Raw genomic sequence first — 24,975 nt, 5'->3', positions numbered from 1 at the left:
TTTACGTAGTCCCAACACACATCGACGTATGCAGACGTATTCCAATGACGTCTTCCGGTCGACAAAAAAAAATAAATTAACGTGTTTCTAGCTTACAACTGCCATATAAAGACGTGTTCCCAGCGGTTTTGGGAATTGGTTTTTAAAAATGCTGCTCATAAAAGGGGAACCCTACAGTGTTTTCGAGTCCTTTTTGAGTCGATGTCCATGTCAGCAGTAACAGTATCAGTATCAGTATTAGTATTAGTAGTAGTTTGTTCATGTTGGCAGTAGTAGGGGAGGGTGTGGGTTATGATGGATCGTCCTTGCGTTTTACAATTTAACGATTTAAATGATAAACTCAACGATTTAAATGGCTGCATCTCCACTATTGAAAGTAGACGCTTGCGCTCAACAATTAGATTTTTTTTACACTCAACGACTTTTAAACGGTACCACTCAGCTATTTTCATTGTTTACAATGAACGATTTAAATTGCTGTCACTCGCCTTTGTTTTTTGACGCTGGGGTTTGGAAATTTGAAGCGTTTCTTCTGAACGTGTAAAAACGCTCAAACTCGACTCTTTTAAATAGACGCTGCCGATGGACAATTGGAATCATAGCCGAGCTAGACATCAAAGTGTGAACATCCTCGTCATGCCGAAGAAAAGTTTGAAGAATGCTGCAAATAAGTGTCCTGGCCGTGGCCGTGGACGCTGACGCAAGGACGATCCATTATACCGACGTCTTTCAGCCTATGAGTAACTTAAAAGTAACGTCTGTCGACGTGTGGCAACGATCGCGTAACGTGCCAACAACACGTTAATCATAGGTTAGAAATAAGTTTCGGGTACGCTAAACATTACCTCGGCATGTCTCAACTTATGATTAACTTACAAGTAGCATGTGTTGACGTCTGTCAACGATCGCAGACCGTGCATACAACTTGTGGCCAGCGTAGCGGAACGTGTGAGTCATACGCCGGCATACGTCATGAAATTTCAAGCATGAAAAAATTTGAGGACAACCAAAAAGTACAACGTTTAAAGCCAACGTACAACGACGTATGGCAGTGTTTTTCAGCGTGCTCTCAATGTTATCAAAACTTACCCATAACGTATTCAACGTGTGCCAGCGTTTTAGAAAAAAAAATCAAAAATCGGCATACGTTGGCTAAAACGTCAAGGTGTGACGGGGCCTTAAGGCCCGGTCACACCTTGACGTTTTAGCCAGCTTATGCCGATTTTTGGAAAATTTGTCTAAAACGCTGGTACACGTTGAATACTTATGGGTAAGTTTTGATAACATTGAGAGCACGCTGAAAAACACTGCCATACGTCGTTGTACGCTGGCTTTAAACGTTGTACTTTTCCAGTTGTCCTCAACTTTTCCATGCTTGAAATTTTAAGACTTATGCCAGCGTATGACTCACAGGTTCTGCATAATGCTGGCCATTAGTTGTACGCACGTCACGCGATTGTTGACACACGTCGACACACGTTACTTGTGAGTTACTCATAAGTCAAAACACGTCGAGGTAATGTTTAGCATACCCAAAACTTATTTCTAACCTATGAGTAACGTGTTGTACTCACGTTACGCGATCGATGACACACATCGACACATGTTACTTGTAAGGTGCTCATAAGTCGAAACACATCGAGGTAATGGTTAGTGTCAGTGTTCCAGACTCCCTGGTTTTATTTTTTTTATTTTTTTTTCTTCCTTCCTTCGGTATGATGGTGATTTTGACACTTCGATTTCTAATGTGGTTATAATATAATATAATATAATTAATAGGCTGCCACTCAACGATTTAAATCATAACCGAACTGTACACTGAACACCGTCATCCCAAATAAAAAAAAAAAAAACGGGAGTCTGGAACACTGACGCTAACCATTACCTTGACGTGTTTCGACTTTTGAGTATGTTACAAGTAACGTGTGTCGATGTGTGTCAACGATCGCATATCGTGCGTACAACTTATTCCCATCGCATGCGGAGCATGTGTCATACGGCAAGTACGTCTTAAAACTTTCAACATGTTTAAAATTACAAGACGTACTCCATTTAATACGACGTATGATAGCATACTTTAGCGTTCTATTCACGCATACCAAACTTACCCATACCGTATTCGACGTGCGCCAGCGTTTTAGACGCATTTTTCAGAGGTCGGCATACACTGGCAAGATCGCCAAGGTGTGACTGCGATGTTGACACTTCCATTTCTCCAGCGGTTATGATTTGAATCGTTGTGCGGCAGACTTTTCATAACCTACGCCACGTCATCGTCGGCGATGCGTGCAGCGCGCTATTCCTAAGTTAGACTATCGTTGGGCATAGGTTGTGAAGGCCGGCAACAGGTCCAGCATTCGTTGGTATAAGTTATCGAAAACACAACGAAACGTTCAAAGTCCGTTACTAATACGTTATGCATAAGACCAAGTCGTTATGAATACATCCGAATCTTTAAAAAAAACATCAAAAGTTCAACGTAAGCCAGCGTTTTACATACATTTTAATACGTTGCCATTGCTGGCTAAAACGTCAAGGTGTGACTGGGCCTTTAAGTATTTCAGGTTACAATAAGTCAGCTGTCTAACCAATGGGTCAAGAGCTGACATACATACATACATGCATATATATATACATACATGCATAATCACATACAGTTGCTCGATTATATATAGATTACACTTTTGCTGACATGCACTATGAAATAACGATTATTAATTATTCCCCATTTACCCCCGTAAACCATTTCTGAAACAATATTGACCAATGTATTCACACCTTTGATTGAGATTTGAGAACATTGTGTAATCTGACGCTCTCTCTCCCTTCAGGTGTAATTGATAGTGTGGCATTGTGTATGCATGTACTGAGTCTGTTTGTGATGCTTCTTTATTCACTAATATCGTTCACTGTGCTTCACAGCGGTGGAACTCTCCCGCTCTTCATTTCCCAGTGAGGTTGTTCAACTCGAGGAGGCCTGGGGTGATCACCTTGTGCAGCAGAAGCAACTTGATGCAGCCATCAACCACTACATTGAAGCTGGGTCAGTGACGTGTTGTGCACATTGTCAGTTGCCTGATTCACTTGCATGGTTATGAACTAATTTTCTCTCTTCCATATGGTGGGTTTGCAGAAAGATTATAAATGCAGTTTGGGGTTAGTTAGCCAGAAATGCTGTTGAGGAGAGGAAGTTTATCCTCAGCAGGAAGTTTATCTGGTGAAGAGAGGAAGTCTATCTCAGCAACATCACTCTCAAATTTGTGTGGAGGACAGAGAATTTGGCTGCTCTCCATCACATTTGAATCTGGATTCAGGATCCAGATTAAGTTAATTTCTACCTTCAGTACAAGTTTTCTTACTCATCCAGGATCTGCAAGAAAAGCTTCTCTCTTCTGTAATGTTGGTGAAATGTTTTTGGTTCCATTTTTTCTGTCGCTTCTTAACTTAATTTGAAATGTTTTAATTTAGCAACGAGAATGTCTGGAGCTATTTGAGAGTTTCACCCACTCTGTCTATTTAAAACTCCTCGAGATTTTTGAAGAGTTACTCAAATTCTCGAAGGTTGAGGATAAATAAGATTTTGATCATTTGACTTCCAAATGAGACAGTATGTGGAAAACTTCTGATGCTTCCCTCTCTCCTCATTGTTGCAGTTGCTCGATGAAGGCAATTGAAGCTGCAATCGGCTCACGGCAATGGAAAAAGGCAGTGTACATTCTTGATATGCAAAATGAGAGCATTGCATCTCCATACTTTCTCAAGATCGCAAAGCACTACATGTCCATCCAGGACTTCCAAGTGAGTCTGCACCCGGCACGACATGGTTGATAAATAGGACAACAACTCGAGTGTATCTCTTGAAGCCGTTGACCGTAGGACGAGTTCAGCCGATGTGAAGACTCTTCTATGTGACTTATTGACAGTAACCACAAAGGCTTGCGCATATGCTTCATACTGATGATAATTTTCTTTCATTGCAGACGGCCGAGCAGTTATACGTGAAAGCAAAACACACGAGGGATGCTATTGACATGTGGTGGCAAGCTGGTGACTGGGAGCAGGCACACCGGGTAAAAAAAACCCGAAAATGACTAAATACAGTGTTGTGTGTCTTTTTTATTTGCCATCCTGCCTCATAAGGGCCTGGTGCTTCATGATATGACTCAAACTTCCAATTGAAAGTAATTATTGGCAAGTTATGTGGATTAACGAATTGTTTCCTGATGTGAAAAAATATCGTTTGTGCAGGTTTGTTGAGAAGTAAATGCCTGATGCTTGAATAGCTTTTGATATACCTTCGTAGCTTTTGATATAGCTTTTTTATATTTCCTCAAAAAGTACTTGAAGCAGGAGTTGATGCCCACACTTTTGAAAACAAAAAATAGTGTAAAAGCCAAAGTGGTGCACTCAACGGAATCCTTTCATCTCGTCACCGTCACCGAGATATATCTATACATATCTATCTATGTATATCTGTCTATATATACAAATATATATTGTTGTGGTGCGGGGTTACCAAGACACCAGCTTGTCACTCAGGGGGATTAATCCCCGGTTGTCCTTGGTCGAGCCGGACCTGGGGCCACCGCTCACAATTAACGTGATGGTACGGTGGGTTGTTTTAAAACCACGAACGCCACCACGAGTTCCGATGTCTACCGTATAATTATTCCGTTTAACTGGAGGTCACGTGGTTACCTGAGCGGGGAGCGTGCCCTCGGCAAAGCACCAATATTATCTGATTAGATTTTAATAAGGGCGGCCGAGCGTTTTAACCGCTAGTGCGTGCCGACAATTTTTTGGTCAGATCTGTGGTAATTACCTCCCAGTCTATCTCGGTTCGAACAATGCGAGACCAATGCAAGGAAAGGACAAACACGGACTGGTTGGAAATCGAGAAATAATTTATTAATAATAAAATAAATAAATTAAAAGAACCTTTTATTTGCTGAGGTAAATAAAGAATGAATTTCAAAGCAAAATCATTCAAAATTCCAGGAAAGAGACAAAGAGCAGATGCTTATCGGTGGTTGACTTACTTACAGCTAAACACAGACATGGGTACCCAACAGGTCATTCTGGGGGAGGGGAGGGGGAGAATCGTCTCGCTCACCAGAAAGTCGTCCATGAAGCAAAAACGTCTTGGAAATGTGTGCGTGCTTGTCACGTCCGTCGCCAGCACCCAGCTTTGCCGTGCACCCTCTCGCGGGGCAGCCTTGAATGCCAGTCGAAGTCTGGAGGGCACCGAGATCCTGCATCGCAGGTTTAGACCCTGGTGTTGTCGGTGATCGGCCCGTGCCTCAATTGTTGGCGGCACTGCTCACACCCACGTGCTCGCTTGTCGAAGCACTGGAAGGGTGAATTGTCTCTTCGGCGCTGGTCAGACACCCGCTTATTGGTCGCTTCTCTCGCCCTTTGCTTTTTCTCTCCTCACTTTTTCTCCTCAGACTTTTTCTCCTCAGAGAATGTCCCTCTTTCACTTGTTTTTTTTTTTAATCTCAGAACGTCTCTCCTCACAGAACATCTATCCTCACAGAACGTCTCTCCTCACAGAACGTCTCTCCTCACAGAACGTACCTCCTCACAGAATGTACCTCCTCACAGAACGTACCTCCTCACAGAATGTATCTCTTTTCCTTCAGAACGTCTCTCCCCACAGAACGTACCTCATGCTTTCTCTCGCTCGTGTTTATATCCCCGGGCCGTCTCTACGGGGTGCCACCCCAAGCTCACCCCGCCCCACTGGAGCACGGTTACCATGACGACCCATGCGCTCTCAAAAAAGGCGGGCAACGGAGCTCTGGAAGGAATGTTGCTGAGGAAAAACGAGGACGGGCTTCAGAGCTCGTGAAGGAATGTGTGTGAACATGTCTGTCGAAAAGAAAAAGCTTCCCATAAGAGAGGGGATCTATCCTTTACCCTTCTCAACACATCACATTTAAGATCCCATCCGACATGGGGATGGGGCTAATCTGAACATGTATTTAAGGAAATAACTGTCTGAGGACCTGGATGTGTGGATGCATTCATCAGACCGGATTCTAAAATCTGTAACAAATATATATATATATATATATATATATATATATATATATATATATATATATATATATATATATATATATATATACATATATGCATATATATATATGCATATATATATATATATATATATATATACATATATGCATATATATATATGTATATGTATATATGTATATGTATATATATATGTATGTATATATGTATGTATATATATATATCTTCTTCTTCTTTCGGCTGCTCCCGTTAGGGGTCGCCACAGCGGATCATCCGTATGATCCGCATAGTGATTTGGCACATGTTTTACGCCGGATGCCCTTCCTGACGCAACCTTGGTCGCCTCTTACGACACAGGGAAATGGTACACCTATTTTAACCGGGGTATACACCGGGCCAGTACACTGGTACTCATTTCGCCGACCTCGGAAGGATGACAGGCTGAGTCAACCCCCTGGTGTATTAATTCAGTGGCCCAACGGGGCTTGAACTCAGGACCTTTTGGATCCCAAGCCGCTGCTCTAACCGCTGCGCCAACACCAGGCTTTTATTTTTATATTTATATATATATATATATATATATATATATATATATATATATATATATATATATATATATATATATATATATATATATATATATATATATATATATATATATATACATATATACATACATACATACATACATACATACATACATACATACATACATACATACATACTACTTCTTCTTCTTCTTCTTCTTCTTCTTCTTCTTCTTCTTCTTCTTCTTCTTTCGGCTGCTCCCGTTAGGGGTCGCCACAGCGGATCATCCATTATGATCCGCATACTGATTTGGCACAGGTTTTACGCCGGATGCCCTTCCTGACGCAACCTTGGTCGGCACTTACGGCACAGGGATAAGGACTAGGTTTCGCCATGATTCCGGGCTGCCCTACACCCTCTCATCGCGCGGCCCAGCGATCCCATCCTCAAGCGATCCTCCAACCCAAGCCTCCGAGTAGCCGGATTACAGGCGCACGGCACTACGCCCGGTACACACACACACACGTGTGTGTATATATATATATATATATATATATATATATATATATATATATATATATATATATATATATATATATATACATATTTATGTATGTATATTTATGTATGTATATATATATTTATGTATGTATATATATATATTTATGTATATATTTATGTGTATATATATATATATATATTTATGTATGTATATATATATATTTATGTATATATTTATGTGTATATATATATATATATATATACTGAAACGCAAAATAAACTTACCACCTTTTAAACCTTCAAATATCAACAATAACACAGCGTGTAGTAAATGTGTGAACTTATTTGTGGACAATAGTGTCCTCACTGTCAGACAAACCGGTCACGGATGGTCACTTGAACCTTCAATGGTCACTTCATAGCACAGCTGTTGAACAGCCATTTTGACTGTCAGTGATTAGCCAAGGGGTACGGGATGATTTTAATGAGCTGCACGTGATGTCTTGATATTGGCTTTAAAAAGGCCAGTTCAAAATGGGCATTTCAAACAACATGCCACGATTGTCAAGGGATCAACGGCAGTGTGCCTTGGGCATACTACAAGGCGGATTGAGCTACCGTGAGGTGGCACGTCGCCTTGGCTGTTCACACCAGACGATATTGGCCCTCGTGGACAGAGACACCTTCCACAACCCTGCAGATGACAAACCTCGATCAGGGAGGCGAAGAGTCACCACTGCAAAGCAGGACAGGCAGATGGTCCTCAGTCAGATGGTCCTCAGTCAGATGGTCCTCAGTCAGATGGCTTCAGACATTGAGGACTGAGTGGGACAGAATCCCGCAGAAATCCATCCAAAGACTGGTAGGCAGTATGCGCCGACGATGCACTGCCTGCATCCAAAACAATGGTGGCCACACACGCTATTGAAAGGGGACTGATATTGCACCCTGTGCTGTTCTGTACTGTAGAACAAACTTATGAGATGGTGTATCTTGGTCAAAAACTTGACATGTCATCAATAAAATGCCAATGTTTCAATTAGCAATTGTTGTTTTTTTTTTTTTGAACTGTTACAATTTTATTACATTTCAAACAAGTTGTAAGTTTATTTTGCGTTCCAGAATATAGATATATATATCTATATATATATATATATATATATATATATATATATATATATATATATATATATATATATATATATATATATATATATATATATATATATCTTCTTCTTCCTTCAGCTGCTCCCGTTTGGGGTCACTACAGCGGATCATCCGTATGATCCGAATACTGATTTGGCACATGTTTTACGCCGGATGCCCTTCCTGACGCAACCCTCGTCGCCTCTTACGACACAGGGATATGGTACACCTATTTTAACCGGGGTACACACCGGCCCAGTACACTGGTTCTCATTTCGCCGTCCTCGGAAGGATGACAGGCTGAGTCAACCCCCTGGTGTATTATTCAGTGGCCCAACGGGGCTTGAACTCAAGACCTTTTGGATCCCAAGCCGCTGCCCTAACCACTGCGCCAACACACCAGGATATATATATATATATATATATCCTGGTGTGTTGGCGCAGTGGTTAGGGCAGCGGCTTGGGATCCAAAAGGTCCTGAGTTATATATATTATATGTATATATTATATGTATATATATTATATGTATGTATGTATATATATATATATATATATATATATATATGTATATATGTATATATATATATATATATATATATATATATATATATGTATATATATATATATATATATATATATATATATATATATATATATATATATATATATATATATATATATATATGGTTGGACCATTCCTGTTGGTTCTGCTTGGTTGCCAGATTCTTGGCGTACCTGATTATTTTTTGCCATACCTGATTCTCGGCTTCCCTGGTTCCTGGGGGTGACAATGTGTCGTCAATTGGTGTTCGAGCCTGTTTGCGGGTGGGTGCACGACGAGGCAGGGCACTGGCAGCGAACCAAGGCACACTCACGCATTTTGGGACATTTTATTGGACGCACAACGACATGCATTTGTAAGCCAAGACCGGATTTCTTCCCCCCCCCCCCCAGAATGAAGAATTAAACAGGCATTGAAAGAAAAATCGACAAAGATCAGATATATATATATATATATATATATATATATATATATATATATATATATATATATATATATATATATATATATATATATATATATATATATATATATATATATATATATCGCGAATAGAAGAAACTATTTGTATCCCAGGCACCATACCACATAGATGTGCTGCAACGACTGGAATCACTGGTGTTTGCTGTCTATCGACCGAAGTTGTGGATACGTAATGTCGATGATACTTTCGTCATCATACAATGAGATATGGTAAGCACTTTTAAAGATCAACTCAACGCTGTCTTTCCCAACATCCAATTCACAGTGGAAGAGGAAGCAGATCAATGGCTGCCATTCTTGGATGTTTTGGTTTCTCGGAAATTCGGGGATCTGCAGAAAACCGTATACAGGAAGGCAACCGATTCCAGCCAGATTCTGCATCATGGCAGCAACCATCCTGTGGCTCAGAAGCGAAGATGCCTGCGAACCCTTTTCTGATGAGTCAAAACACTTGAGTAATGTGGAGTAATGTGAAGTCGGCATCGCACATTCACCTGAGGCTTCTATTAAACACAGGATCATGCAACCAAAAGACCGATTGAATCTGAGGGACAAATCATCAGTCATTTATACAATAAATTGCAGCAACTGCACAGCCCATGACATTGGAGAGACCTCGAAGAGATTAAAAACAAGGGTACACACGAACACCAGTTAGCCGTACGGAGAAAGGATCCTCTCTCCCAGGTCACAATGAACAGCATCGGACAAGTGGACAACCGAACGTCCAGACAGCTGCAAGAGGCATGTTATTCGAATGAAAATTCAATGAATAGACATATCGATTTACACCCAGTGTATCAAGCATTACGTCATCAGCTCAAGCATCCGTAAGCACACTGCACGTGCCAATTTCCCCGAGCACTTCCACAGAACGTATGAAGGAAGTAATGAGTTAATTGACAGTGACTCAATTCTCGGTGTTATCAATCAGGATGATTAATCTTTCAACGTTATGTATAAATGGCACTGTATGTGTTTTTAATCCTGTCTCTGATGATGGACTCGAATGTGAACTTCAAACTTAAGACTTTTAAAACTTTAGTCCCATTGATTGATCTGATTTTATCTTCACACACATATATATATATATATATATATATATATATATATATATATATATATATATATATATATATATATATATATATACATATAATCCCACGGTCTTCTCGCTGAAGACAGTCTCATTAAGCAACCATGAACAGTTACGCAAGGTAAGCCCTTTGTTGTTTCATACTCTACACGAGTTCTTCTACAGCTGCAAAACATGCACGATGAAACCTGTCTGGTGGCTGGGAGGGTGTGTATCATTGGGGAATTTTCCTATGGAGGAATTTCCTCCTCCCCATGGATGCCAACCTTAGGGGATTGCCTGTGCTCTTGTCCTTTTAATGCTGAGTGTCAAGGAAGCAGCACATGCCATTTTGAAAGTCCTTGGTATTACTTTGCCGGGGTTTAAACGACCAAGCTCCCACACTTGGAGCGGACAATCCAAAGTCTTTCATTGCAGAGTCTGCTGTCCACCCATATCATCAGGCCGCCCACACCTAAGAATTTTCTTTCCTGGTGAAAATTCTTCGAAATACAGATGAGATTGCCAAGCATAATTATTAAAAACAAGTTTTTTTTTAAACCCTGAGGTATGTGTCAATGTCTATGTCTGCAAACGTCCTTATTAATTTAGTTTAAAGTGCCACATCTGCAAACTTCCTCATCATATAGTTTAAACTGCCACATCCCATGGATCCGGTTTCCACATTTTCCGACCTCCAATTCAAAATTGTATTTTCATTGTGTTATTCGCTGAATTTTCTGTCACCATGATGGTAAAGTACACCGCCTCGGGGTGCCATGGAGGATTTTTGGTGCGCAGACTTGAGGAAAATTGTTTTATTTCCAATGCAAGTGCACAAATAAATGCATCTTTTTTCCTTTGATAACATGAAACTGAATTAATTTTTTGAAATGGAATTTAGGTTTTTATGAAACGGCTTATTACTGGATCAAACTGTCCAGTCTGATTAGACCTTGGTGCCCTGGATATGATACTGCAACTAACATTGTTCAGGGAAGCAATGGTAGTCTGAGTCATCCCTCCTTGAACCATCCCGATGGCATCAGCCAACTCATGTAGTGTTAAATTATGCCAAGCCATTCCTATAAACTGACTCAGACCACATGGGTAGTCAACTTATCGAGGGTATTGCTATGAGTCGTGTGCAGACATGTCTGCAAATTCTGAGGGAGAGGTGATTTGCTTGTGGATTTGCAAGATAGCTCCATTTCGGTGCTCCGGATAAGTGTTTCATTACTTGTCACACTTCCAATTTGCAGATTAGGTTTCTTTTCTTAATTATTGCTTTGCCTTTTCATACACATCTATCTATCTTCTACTATACTAAAAAAATAGAATATGTTTGTTTGTATGTATGTGTGTGTTTGTTTGTCCTTTATAGGCGGCCGAACCGTTGGATGGAATGAGATGAAACTTGGCATGAGTGATCCTTGGGACATGAGAACGAACATGGGGGGGGGGGGGGTCAAGTTTAAGGTCAAAGGTCAAGGGGTCAAGGTCACCGGGTAACTTCAATTTCTCAATTTCATCCGATCGAGACGGGTCCAACGCCATTCGACAGTTAATCAAAATTAATACTGAAGGACCAATTTTGTGCCCCGTCTATGACGGGGTTTCGGCTAGTATATTACTAAAACTCTCATCTTTTATGTATGTATGTATGTATGTTCCCGAAATACAGCCAAAACAGTACACGATAGCGCAAAAATTTTCGGCCCACCTTACCATTCTCCTGCGGTGTGCAGTATCAAGTTTCGTTCAAATAGGGCAACGAAAAAATTATGAAAAAAATCAATTCCCGATTCAGTCAAGTACTCTTCGGGAGTATTTGATCAATGCAAACAACCTCTGTGGTATAGTTCGCTGGAGCTATCTTCTTTTTTTTTTTCTTGAAATGATTTATTAAAAAAATTCAAACATTAAGTAAAGACAAAATGATTTATTTTCAAGCATAAAATAAACATCACCATTTTGATCTATTACTTCTGTGTTCATTAATAAATAAAATTGTGTTTCGAAGATTACGCACAATAATTTATTCGACTTTCTTTTCTCCGTTGTTTTTTCACATTGACGCGCAATATCAAGTTTCGTTCAAATTGGGCAACGTCAAAATTATTAAAAAATCAATTCCCGATTCAGTGAAGTACTCTTTGGGATTATTTGATCAATGCGAACAACCTCAGCGGTATAGTTCACTGGAGCTTTTTTTTTTATCAACCACTGTCACAACGGGACCCGAACGGGTTCACGGGTCGTCTCGTGAATAATAAATCTCTCAATTGTAAATCCATATTTTATTTAATTGTTGATAGGTTGTTGCTTTTTTTTGTGAAGAGTACATGTCATCTGCAATTGTGGCAGTTATAATCAGTGGACACTGAAAGAATTTGAAAATATAATTGTGCTCACTATTCAATCAGTCACCGTCCTTGGTGGCATGATCTGCATGAATTTTGTTGATCTAACAGTTTTGATTTAAAAATTGGCACCAATATCTTTTTGTAAACGGGGCTGGCAGGATGGCCGAGACAAATGCACACTTGCTTCAAAGCTCTCCAGACTGGGTTTGAATCTCGGCCAAGCTATATACCATCATCCTGGTGTTTCACAGGCAGGGTGATTCATCACAGTGTGAGCCGTCCCTCGGATGGATGGATGATAAACTTAGCGTCCCATCTGCTGGCATTAGTTAGTGGATGCTAAAGAACCCACGGTGTCCTTTGCAAAGAGTAGGCGAGCTATTGCAAGTACTATGACAAATTACAATTTCCTACCCTAACGAGTTTATCGATCGTCAGGCCTGGCCAGACGGTTCGTGAAATACGGGCCAAAAACTACCTCCCGCCAACCGCACAAGAACGTGGGAATAATTGAGGCTGTTAAAGAAGATCCTTTTTGTAAATACTATCAATGCTGTTAATGACAGCACATCATTTTGTACACATTTGATGGGGTGGCCGTTTTTCCCCATGCCATCCTTCGATGTGGAGTACAACCATATTCCATGATTTCTACAAATATGTAACATGACTAAATATTTGACACATTCCATATATATATATATATATATATATATATATATATATATATATATATATATATATATATATATATATATATATATTCATGGTCCTTGTCTTCCTTCTCTTTCTCCTATATCTTGTTGCTTCATTTCTTGTGAGGAGTATATCTCAAAATGTCTCATGGGTGATTTACACTCTTGCTCTCGGTCGAAAACTTCCATTTATATAATGATATAATTTACCTTCAATTGAATCGAAAGATTTCACCATCTCACAGCTCAAATATAGTTTGAGAAATTCTATATAGAGCTGCAGGAGTAACACAATATGACCATCCTTGGCATATTTAATGTAAACAACTTCCGGTCAAGTCCATGTCAGGTCATAATAAGACCTCGGGATTGGTATCATAAGCCAAAATGTGTGAATTAAGTTGCAAAAATTATTTTTATTCTTCCCTCAAAATATTTTTCTTGTGTGCTTGTTCGCTAACATGAGCATGATTTTCGCTTTTTAGCTCGCCTGTTCGAAGAACAGAGAGCTATAGCGATACCCCCGGCGTGAGCATCAGCGTGAGCGTGAAAATGTTAAAGTTTTTGGTGCAAGTTATTTCCTTTGTAATGTTTTTATCGACCACACAATTTTTTACTGATTACAATATACAAATACATATACTGCTTTAAAATTATTTGGATCAGACTTTACTGCAATGCTTTATAAAAAATATTATTAGACTCGTCTTTTTAAAATGATAAATGTATAAACAGGTGAGCATTGGGTGGCTTTGACACCAACTCTCTAGTTGAATGTAAACGCAAGCTATTCTGTGAATTGTGTTTGAACGTACCTATCCTTGTGTTATCCAACTCACCATCAGACTCCAAACTCGTGCTACGAAGCTTCACTTTTGATCCGGGAAGAAAGACAAGAAAGGTCCAGAGAGTAGGGTTTGGATCAGTGAAGTGGATGACATTTATAAAGTGTGCAGCCGCATTGTCGTGGTGTATAAAATATTTAAATCTACTCTCACTTTATTCTTCTGACACATTAAGAAAACATCAACCAGGCTGTTCACTACCAGGCTTCATTAGAAATATGAAATCAGGAATTCAGTCAGATGAATTTTGTACATAACTATTGATGACACATTCATATAAAAAAATTCCTGAAGGTATGTCGTTGCTTGTGTTGTCCAGAATTAGGTTGTTTCCCCTCATTCTCAGATTTCAAACCAATGAGTCAAGTTGATGACCTTTTTTTTTGTTGAGTAACTTACTGCTATTTATGGATGAGAGCAGTTGGAAGTACCCACTGCTCATTGGTGAGAACCACGGTTCAGGTGATAAAGCTATCACCTTTCCTTCTCTTTCATTGTGAACATGCTGGCTATGTCGGGGTAGCTTGCGACGCAGTGCATGACCCCAAAGGAAGCATTGAAGCTCTCTGTGACACAGGCCGGGGAGTTGGAGAAGCAGGGAAAGTTCAAGGAAGCGGAAAGGTAAAGCAGATCACAAATCCTTTCATTTTGATTTTATTATCCATTCATTCAATGCAGAGTTGTGTTTTTGTATTGTTGTTATTATTATTTTTATCGTTCTTTATTCACACTTGTAAACAGAATGGTGTTGTGCTGGAAAACGTTGTGTTTAAAGCCAAATTTCGTATTTCAGAGCACCATCCCACTGAGAACTGGCTCTGCATCATCCCGGCTCGCATTTATACAGTATCTTCCATGATTACAGACTGTCTCTCTCTCTCTGTCTATCTCTCTCTCTCTCTCTCTCTCTCTCTCTCTCTCTCTCTCTCTCTCTCTCTCTCTCTCTCTCTCTGTCTATCTCTCTCTCTCTCTCTCTCTCTCTCTCTCTCTCTCTCTCTCTCTCTCTCTCTCTCTCTCTGTCTCTCTCTCTCTCTGTCTCTCTCTCTCTGTCTCTCTCTGTCTCTCTCTCTGTCTCTCTCGCTCTCTCTCTCTCGCTCTCGCTCTATCTATCTATCTCTCCAGAAGGAAAGGTTTCTGCAGCCTCGATCTGCAGCTGCAACTATACTTTTCAATTGTACAAACCTACAACTACAAAACTACAAACACTGTACATTTCCTGAGTGTTGCAGTGATACTCAGGAAGTATCCACGTTTATCCTCTGTTGCAACACAACTTCCATGTAGAAACACAATGGAAAGGTTTGCTCAATTTAGCGATTGTGATAACAACTCTTGCCATTTTGAAGTGGTAGCGCTCCAAATGACCACCAAAGTGGGCAAAAACACCTCTGTCCGGGCAGCCAATATCACCCTATTTGCCTACTTTTGAATGTTTTTACAGGTGTCTCAGGCTCGTGGAACTACACACAAAAAACAGCCTGTGACTGAAAACAATAACACCTTGTAATTCCTTCTCTAAGAAACAAATCTGATTGGATAGATAAAATACAGACCTTCCACCGATTTTTGCATGTGTCATCAGCCTATGGCTGGGTAGCTCCCCACTGCGGTGATCCTCAAATTTGCAAATGCAGTCAGCCAATGGCTTGGAACTGGAGCTACTCACCGCAGTGATCCACAGAGTTGCACATGTCATCCATCAATGCCTGGGTACCTTCCTGCTTTGATGATCCACAAATTTCGCTTTGAGGCATGCGCTTTACTGAGTGCCCTTCTAGTTTCTTCCATGTTCGCTTGAAAGTTTTACATTTTCGATAATTCTTTATGAATAGACCATTAAATGAAACTAAATGTTCATTTCCCTGAATGCAGTGTAATTATAAATGCCCTGATGGATAACATATATTTATTACATACTCATGGAATGAAGGAGGGGAGTCGGGAGCATTGTGCCACTGCTTACATATGTCGGGGCGGCGAGGGGAGGGCTTTTCATGTATTGCTCACTTCCGAATCACGATTGTTGAAGTTTGTAACATTCTCCAAATTTTCTTCATGTCATTTTTCATTGATTTCATCACCGAAATGTCGATGCTGGTATTTATGAAGCATTTAAGCCTGAGTATTTTCATTTAATGCATCCTTAATAGATTTACCCATCTTCATTCCACTGAACTCATTCTTACAGTGAAGTGAGTCAAACTTAACACGATATCCAGCTTTTCAAATTTGCTTATTCGTGTCATATGAGCAATGTTCAAGTAACTTTCTTGTTTCTACCATACTCCATTCCCTGTTCACCAACACACACACCTCAAAGCGAGTCTAGGTGTTTAATTATGAAATACTGATTGATTGCTATTGCTGCGTGACAGTCAAGCATCCCGAGAGAGGTTGCAGGAAGGTGAGGGTGAGGAGGGAGGCTTCAAGGGCCAAGGCTATGTTGCTGAGACGGAGGTGGCGAGAGATCCAACGGGAGGGAGCTTAGACCATGGTGCATACAGGAGCAAGGAAGAAGGATTAAAAATGGATGCAAAGGAAAATATAAATTGATAATGATCAGTTCTAGGAATTCTATGTTTTTAAAATTCTTTCCTGTGAGTTTTACTTGAAACGAATGTTCAGATTTAGTCACAGAGCTTTGCAGGATCATTCCTCGCAGATCTCTAATGCTCTGCACTTGGCATATTGGAAGTATTGAGTTACTGGAACACTTTGACCACACGATGCTGACCACATCCATGTATCAAACTTGCAGGCTCTACACAATGATTGACCAGCCTGACCTTGCCATCGCCATGTACAAGAAACTACACATGAATGATGACCTGATCCGATTGCTGTCAAAGTACCACAAGGACTTGGTTATCGACACCCACCACCACCTGGCGGAGGTCAGACAACATTACCTGCCCTTGCTTTATTTCTTATTTTCATACATTCATTCATATTGGTTGTGGAAGCAGGCTCGTTTCAGCAGCTGCATGCTTCTCATTAAATTGTCTACCCTGGTTTTAAACCCTGATGATGTTCGGGAAAACTAACAACTGCTGTTTGGATGCAACGGCAGCGAAGAGCACTGCATCTTTGACTAGGTCATTTTGTGCATGGAAATGCAAAGCCATCCACATTTAGGTCATGAGCGTTGTTTCCATGGTATCTTTGAAGAAGTCAAAGCCATTGTGCCAGAACCCTGTCTGAATTCCCTGCTTTGAGTTGGCTGTATGTAGTTAGCACTACCTGCAGTTGGTATGTGGATAGGACACAGGCTTGATGGGCCAAATAGCTTCCTTCCGTGCCTTAATTTCCATGGGATTCCACATTTCCTTTTACCCTTCTCTGACGCACTTATTTTCACCGTCTTCTGAATTGGCTGGAGATGTAATTTTCCATATGTCCACAGTACTGACACATTGGGACTTATTCTGTTGCACCATGTGTTGACTTCATTGGGAATAATATTGTGCAAGCAGATCAGAGACAGCATGCTTAACTTGACTACCCCAAGCTGTGCTTACTCAAGCCACAGATTGACATGATGTAGAGGTGACATTGGGTAATATTGACAGCAGCTCATGATGGCAGCATGGCTTCGCTGTTCCAAGTTCAAAAAAGCAACTCGCCTTTGTGGAAGCGACTGCAGCCTTTTTCTCACCCGTCGTTACGATTAAAATTCCCGATCTCATATTACGGAATTAAATTTCTCCAACTGATATTAAATTTTCCCACGATCTTTTAAACTGCCATAAACTCCATTCCCAATTCAACCATATTACTTGATATTTTCATTGTTTCCTCCCCTCCTCCCCTCTCCTTGTTTCGTGTTCATTAATTCCCTTGATGTTTGTCCCACTTTCAGTTCTACCTTGCTCTTCCATGAGCCTCACTCCTGTAAAAAAAAAAAAAAAAAAAATATATATATATATATATATATATATATATATATATATATATATATATATATATATCTTGCATTTTTCACAAGATGGCATGTTTAAAATGGCTTGTTCCCTAGCACATGAACCTTTGCATGCCAGGTGGATCATGCTCTCTTTTGTGAGGAAACAATTGTTTTCAGCAACTCACTCAGGGCCAACCCTGTTCCTATTATTAGTCCCCTACCGGTTTCACTGGAGGGGACTATATGTTTGTCCTCCGTCTGTCCGTCCGTCCGTCCGTCCGTCCCACCTGTGGGTTTTCACACTTTTTTCCCCCATACCCTTTAACATATTCAACTGCAATTTGGCACATGGCTTTATTATGATAAGTTACAGAACAAGTTCGAGTTTCGGGGCATTTCGTCCATTCTTCAGTCATGCCCTTTTTGGACTTTTTAAAAATGTCACATCAGTAGGGGACATGTATTGCAAAGCAATTCTCGCTCTTGTTAAATATACTTTTCAAAAAAACATAATGAACAAAAGTTTTGAGTCTTGTATACATATGGTATGTTCAACCATGTTTATATTCTGGATTAAGCGGACCAGCACATTGATCTCAACTGTATACTCCATTTGCAAACATGATGTTGGTGGAAGCCAAAGTTAAGTTGTCATGTGAAAACAACATGGCTGGCTGAAATGAGCATAACAATTGGCAACTATGCCAGTATACAAACTTGTAGACGTCTTGTCCTCGACCAAGTCACAAGATCCGGCTCTCTTTTGTGATGAGGGATATTCCGCCATTTTGTGATGAGGCCTACCTCCAGTTGATAAATAAACTGTGGGCACATGTGGTGACCACAGACATACCCCCGAGGTTCAATCAGGTTGAATCCAGAGATCATGCAGGATAGTCTATTCTCTATATGAGGAATGCTGTGGCCCCAAAGTGCCACATTGACAGCATGGACTGCCGGATGGAATGAGTTGAAACCTGGTTGATGTAGGTGTGCACGGGAAGGGTTTAACCAGTTAAAAAATAAAAAAAAGTCCTGGGAATTCAGGATGGGGTGAGGACCCCGATTCTCGTTACGTAAATGTTTATGACATAACACAGCTCCCAGTGGGTGGAGCTATTACAAGTTGCACTAAAATACACTAATTCTGGAGGAATTAACGTGTCCCTAATTGTGGGGATTAACCTGTCCATGTGTTGATGAAATGAAACTGGCCTCCATGGTTCATCCTCCAGTTGTGATGTTGTGTCACCCACTGCATCTGCCATTGTCAATGGCATTTTGTTTGAGAGATGTGGAGCAACGGTGTTCTGGAACTCAAAGCACTGGTTTTGAAGCCTGTTCCGAACTTTCTGGGTCAAAATTCCACGGTTGATTGCTCTTTGCAGGTCATTCATGAACTCTTCAGTCCGATTGTACCTGGTCAGTGGCCGAGAAGTGACATATTGTGATGAACATTTTTACTGTGAAACGATTGCTGTCTGAAACAGCCACACTTGAACAATCCTGATGGTGTGATTCAACTCATTTGGTGTGCAACGATGCTTAAGCTCGTTGTAAACTGAGCTAGATCACGTCGGTGGCCAATTTGTCGAGGGTATTGACACGAGTCGTGCGCAGACGTGTGTGCACGTTCTGTGTGAGCAGTGGTTTGCTAATTGATTTACAAGATGGCTTGGTTCCATGTGACGATGATTATGACATCGTACGTCACATGTCTAATTTCTTCATTGGGTTCCTTTCCTCAATTGCTTCGGCTTTTCATACAAATAGTGAAGAAATCTCTGAACTCTGAATCCTTTCTTTATTTCACATCTAGACAATCATAATATTGCGCTGACTGTTCCATCAGACCACAATCCCTTGTTGGCCCGATCTGCATGAATCTTGATTGCCTAATCGAGCAGCTTTGGATAATAAATTGGCATGAATAAAGTTTTTTTTTAAAACTACTGGGCCCGTTGGTCCATTGGACCAAATTTTCATTGGTCTTCACTCTTCACAGCCTTGTAGGATACCCACCTGCTGTCCTGCTTGAGCATTAGCTTGCCTTTGACCAAGCCCAGGTATGCTTGGGCCAGGGTGGGGATGATACATTCATCATTATTATTGCCAAATAATACTACAACTATTATTATTATTATTGTAAATATTATTCGTATTAATTAGTATATGCTTCGTTACAATGTTAGCATTGTTTTTGTTTTTTTTTATTTTGTAGTTGGAATGCCATGCCTTGGTGGAAGGACATATTACGCTGCTTTATGTACCTTAACATGGTGTGCGTTTAAAACGTGGGAATTCTTACGGATTATTTGTAGTTAATTAGCTTAATCAACTCAGGGGATCATGGCGATCATTTTAGTGTCACATTCCACATCAGAACGCTCCAGTAGAACTCTACAAAAAACATGACACACACACACACACACACACACATGCACACACACCTCATCCATTTACTGAATAGGAGAGGATACTATTGAAGTGTTGCAATGACATCCTGATTTATCGTCGTATTACAAGCGCAGTCTCAAGATGTTCTTACTTTCCCAATTCTATCATGTATTTCATGTCCAGTTCAACATTTGAAATACTGGGGGGAAAAAAAACTTAAATTTCAAACAGCCAAGTGGGAACGGAAATGTTTTTCCTTTATTTTCCAAGACTTTGGCATTACAGACAGAGTAGGAGCTTGACAAACTGCACCGAGATATCTTTACTTGGTCATTAACTTTTATTTCATTATGATCGGCCACCATTCAAGCAGAGATTGCATGTGTTCGAGACAGAATGCGTAAATAGATTTTCAAAAACCAACGTGTGACTTGCGAACATGTAAGCATGTCCTCCCAAGGTGCCACCTTCAGGTGGTTAACAGGACAGATTGGAATGAGCAAAGATGCTTTGAGCTCTTTTGTCTGGCTTCTCCAGGCAAGGCGTTGCATCAATGAGGGAACCGAAAAAGATCAGACGAAGCTAGGTCTGATAGCATTCTGTGGTGGACATAAAAGGTTCCACTTTTGCAAGAGTAGGCGATTGTGTGCCAGTTTCTTCACAGCCTGCTTGATGGGCCAAGTGTACGACAGGGGATGAAAACTTGTCACGCTACCCAGATACTTCAGCCCCCAAGTAACAAACGAGGCAACACCACACGATATGACTTTTGATAAAGAGGGATCCAACAATCAGCTTCTCATTTGGAATCCCATTCAACTCTCATTGAACAAGGATCAGTATCAGCTTCAAACATTTTGTTCAGAACTGCTATTAACACAAACGGTGTCCTGACTTTGAAAGATTGCTTGAGTGCACTTAAATCAGGCTGCACATCAATGGGGGATTGCAGGCTGCCAAAGATGCTTTGCTTCTTGGGGGCTCAACTGGTTGTTGAAGATGGCACATAAGTGAAGGGCCCTGTAAAGAAAAGAGAGAGCTGTCATCTTCCCACCTTTCTTTTACAATTACACTTGTTTTCAAAATATCATGAAACAATCCTCAGCTTTTCCTTTTTTTGCTGTTATAACGATCTCATTCCCAACGCGTCTGATTTTGAACGACTTGCGCAAATGCAGAATACCGTTAATGAAAACAACTTTGCACCTAGCTTTCTGTTCAGGTTATAATTTTACCACTTCGTTGTTCTTTCACAATGTTTTTTGCTGTTGATCATCATATTTACCAAATTCACTATTTCCACGAGGACGCTTTCGTCATAAACATAACACTAAAATTGTTTTGTTTAACCGAACTGTCATTAATATGGTTTCTTTTTTTGCAATTTGGTGCAATTTTCTGGAAATTGAAAACGAAGACTTTCCTGGATTTGTACCTGCCTCGCTGCCCTAAATAAGTGGAAACTATATTCTTACCCCCTTACCTTCTACCTCTCCGCTGATACAGTGGCCTGCAAAAGTGTTCACCCCCTACCAATCACGCCACATTTAGATGAATTACGAGTGATGTAGAAACTATTTTTCCAAATGAACTTTTTTATTCATAACTGAAGAGATCAAACTAAACACTGTCATAGTTGAAGGAGGTTACATGTCAGACACCTGCAAAAAAACATGTACAAATCAAAATTCACTGGTTGTAAAAGTATTTAACCCCTTCGGTCAATACTTGGTGGAAGAACCTTTTGCAGCAATGACTGCTATGAGTCTTTTTGGGTCGGTCTCCACCAGCTTTGTACAGTGAGATGGGGAAATATTTGCCCATTCTACACATGAAAAATTGCTCGAGTTCTGTCATGTTTGATGGGGATCGTCGATGGACTGCAATCGTCACGTCTTACCAGAAATGTTCAATTGGGTTCAAGTCAGGACTTTGACTGGGCCACTCAAGAACATTTATTTTCTTCTTATTCAGCCTCTCCAGTGTGTCTTTAGCTTTGTGCTTCAGATCATGTCCTGCTGAAATGTGAATCTCCTACCCAGTTTCAGATTCATGACCGACTCAAGCAGGTTTTCATCAATAATTCTCCTGTACTTCACACCGTCCATTGTCCCTTCTATCCTGACAAGCTTGCCAATCCCTGCTGATTAAAATCAGCCCCATGACATGATGTTGTCACCACCAAGCTTGACAGTAGAGGTGGTGTTGACTGGGTGATGCGCATTGTTGTGCTTGTGCCAGACTTAACATTTTGAATATAGACCAAAAAGTTCAATTTTTGTCTCGTATGACCAGAAAACATTTCTCCACATTCCTACAGTTTCATGAAGATGATTTTTTTGCAAACTCCATCCAAGTATTTAGATGCTTCTTTTTCAGTAATTGCTTCTTTCTTTCCACCTGTCCATAGAGGCCAGCTTTGTGAAGGGAAAATGATATTGTTGATTGATTAACACTAACCCCAATCTGAGACAGAGAGCCTTGCAGATATTTCAAAGTAATTTTTGAATTTACAGTGACATCCCGAACCAGTTTCCTGCTGGCACGGCTCCTGAGTTTGGATGGGTCACCTGATCTGGGTAGTCTGGCTGGTATGATCCATCTTCCACCATCATCGGGATAATGAGTGACTTTGAAATTTTCTTATAACTCTCACCTGAACGGTGCTTCTCTACCACGTTATGTCTGACTTCTTTGGAAAGCTCCTTGGTCTTCATGTTTGCCTTGTTTATTGACCAAGTGAGTCGCACCTTTGAACTCCTTAGATAAGTGGGAGAGCTTAATTTTTTTTAACGGTTAAACCACTGATGACAGACAGCTGAACCCTATTATACTTATTCTGAAACCTTTCAAACAAATACTTTGCTCCTGAAGTGATTTAGGATGAATTAGACAAAGATGTTGAATACTTGTGCAACTGAGAATCATCTGATTTCAGTTCAACTTTGTGTTCATGGGGAACTCAAATGAAAATAGATTTTTTTTTGAAAAAACATTGCAAATCATAAACAACACTAATTTTAAGGGGATTTTTTTTTTTTTTTTTGCCAACCACAAAGTGTCAAAAAAGTCCAAGAGTGTCGATTTTCTATTTTCGTCAGTGACATCACACCTGGAACCCACTTTCATCCAAATGACAGCTTACACAGAGAAACATTGTATTTCGAGCTCAGATTCCGATACTGATTCCACCGTCATTAGCAATTCTGAAGGTTCTCAGTATGTTGAAACTGATCTGTGTGATTTTGAAGAAATGGTTAGAAACAAAATTAGTGATGGAAACACTTTCGGGGGAATTGTGGATCAGTATCGTTTCAAACCTTATGCAAGCCATTCAGATGAAGATGGCGACAATGGAGGTGTTCGTGAAGATGAAAACACCGGTCACATGAAAATTAAATTTTTTTGTGCAGTGTTACTCCAGATTGGTCTGTTTTGTTTTTAGAGCCTCGTGGAGGATCTCTAAGTCTTACTCACGTTGTTGTTCTTGTGGACTTTTTTGTTTCACAGCCTACAGTTTTCATAGAAACTTCCTGAACCTTGGCTTATATATGTAAAAATACCCTACGCAGACAGTAACCATCTCCGATTTTAAAAATTCCTCCTAGAAAAAAGTAATGACGTCAAAATATCTCCGCTAATGAAAATCGCCGAAAAAATTATCTCCGAAACAAGGCATGCTTTTTGAATTCTGTTTGCGGGAATCGAACAGGGCATTAGCACAGATGAATTACTGCACATATGATACATCACTATGACGTCATATCAATTTTTATGACGTCATTCCTATTTTTTGACATTTTTTGTTTCACAACCCAGAGTTTTCATCGGATCTTTGTGAAACTTGCCGTGTATATGCAGAAAGCCCACGCACAGGCAGTAACCATCTCCGGTTTTGGAAATTCTTCCTCAGAGAAAAAACGTTGACGTCATAATATCGTCGCTAATGGAAATCGCCTATACCATTATCTCCGAAACTAGGCAAGCTGTTTGAATTTTGTTTGCGGGAATCAAGCCGGGCATTAGCACAGATAATTTATCGCAAACCTGAGACATCACAATGATGTCATATTCGTTTTTATGACGTCATCATTAAGAGGACGAGGATCTTAGCTCATTTGAGCTTGTTCTGTTCAATTGAAGGTTTACACGGGATTTTGTATGAATTGATAAATCAGTCATATTACTCCAACAGAAATACCCGACATCGCCCAACAGCCGACACCACCCAGGCACACTCGGACACTGCCGACAAAATAGGTGATGAATGTTTTGTCCCACCATCATAGGCTGACCAGCTGTCCTGTATGTTATGGGATAATCCCATATCATACTTTCCCGGAATGCCATTTGTGTCTGTCGCTGTGCCATGTTGTGTTGCACCATCGTGTCCGTGCTGTGTCTGTGTCGTGTCCCACCGTCGTGGTGGGTGGTATG

The 24,975-nt window shown here is 40.3% G+C and overlaps 1 protein-coding gene across 2 annotated transcripts in view; it reads left to right on the top strand.

The window, feature by feature from the left end:
* The window catches only part of IFT172 (intraflagellar transport 172), a 445,633-nt gene that overhangs the window by 249,403 nt on the left and 171,255 nt on the right, over window positions 1–24,975 (top strand). For both annotated transcript variants that reach the window (XM_085896864.1, XM_085896871.1), the window contains exons 24-28: window positions 2,923–3,043; window positions 3,654–3,798; window positions 3,981–4,070; window positions 14,764–14,861; window positions 16,999–17,134. In XM_085896864.1, the coding sequence (XP_085752990.1) occupies window positions 2,923–3,043; window positions 3,654–3,798; window positions 3,981–4,070; window positions 14,764–14,861; window positions 16,999–17,134 (590 nt within the window). The remainder of the gene's footprint in view (window positions 1–2,922; window positions 3,044–3,653; window positions 3,799–3,980; window positions 4,071–14,763; window positions 14,862–16,998; window positions 17,135–24,975) is intronic.

Source organism: Eptatretus burgeri, chromosome 1, assembly GCF_056783735.1.
Source record: "Eptatretus burgeri isolate ZD-2024b chromosome 1, Ebu_testis_v1, whole genome shotgun sequence".
NCBI classification, from domain to species: domain Eukaryota; kingdom Metazoa; phylum Chordata; class Myxini; order Myxiniformes; family Myxinidae; genus Eptatretus; species Eptatretus burgeri.
Note: the sequence above shows the minus strand (reverse complement) of the source record. Positions and strands in the feature narration are given on the sequence as shown.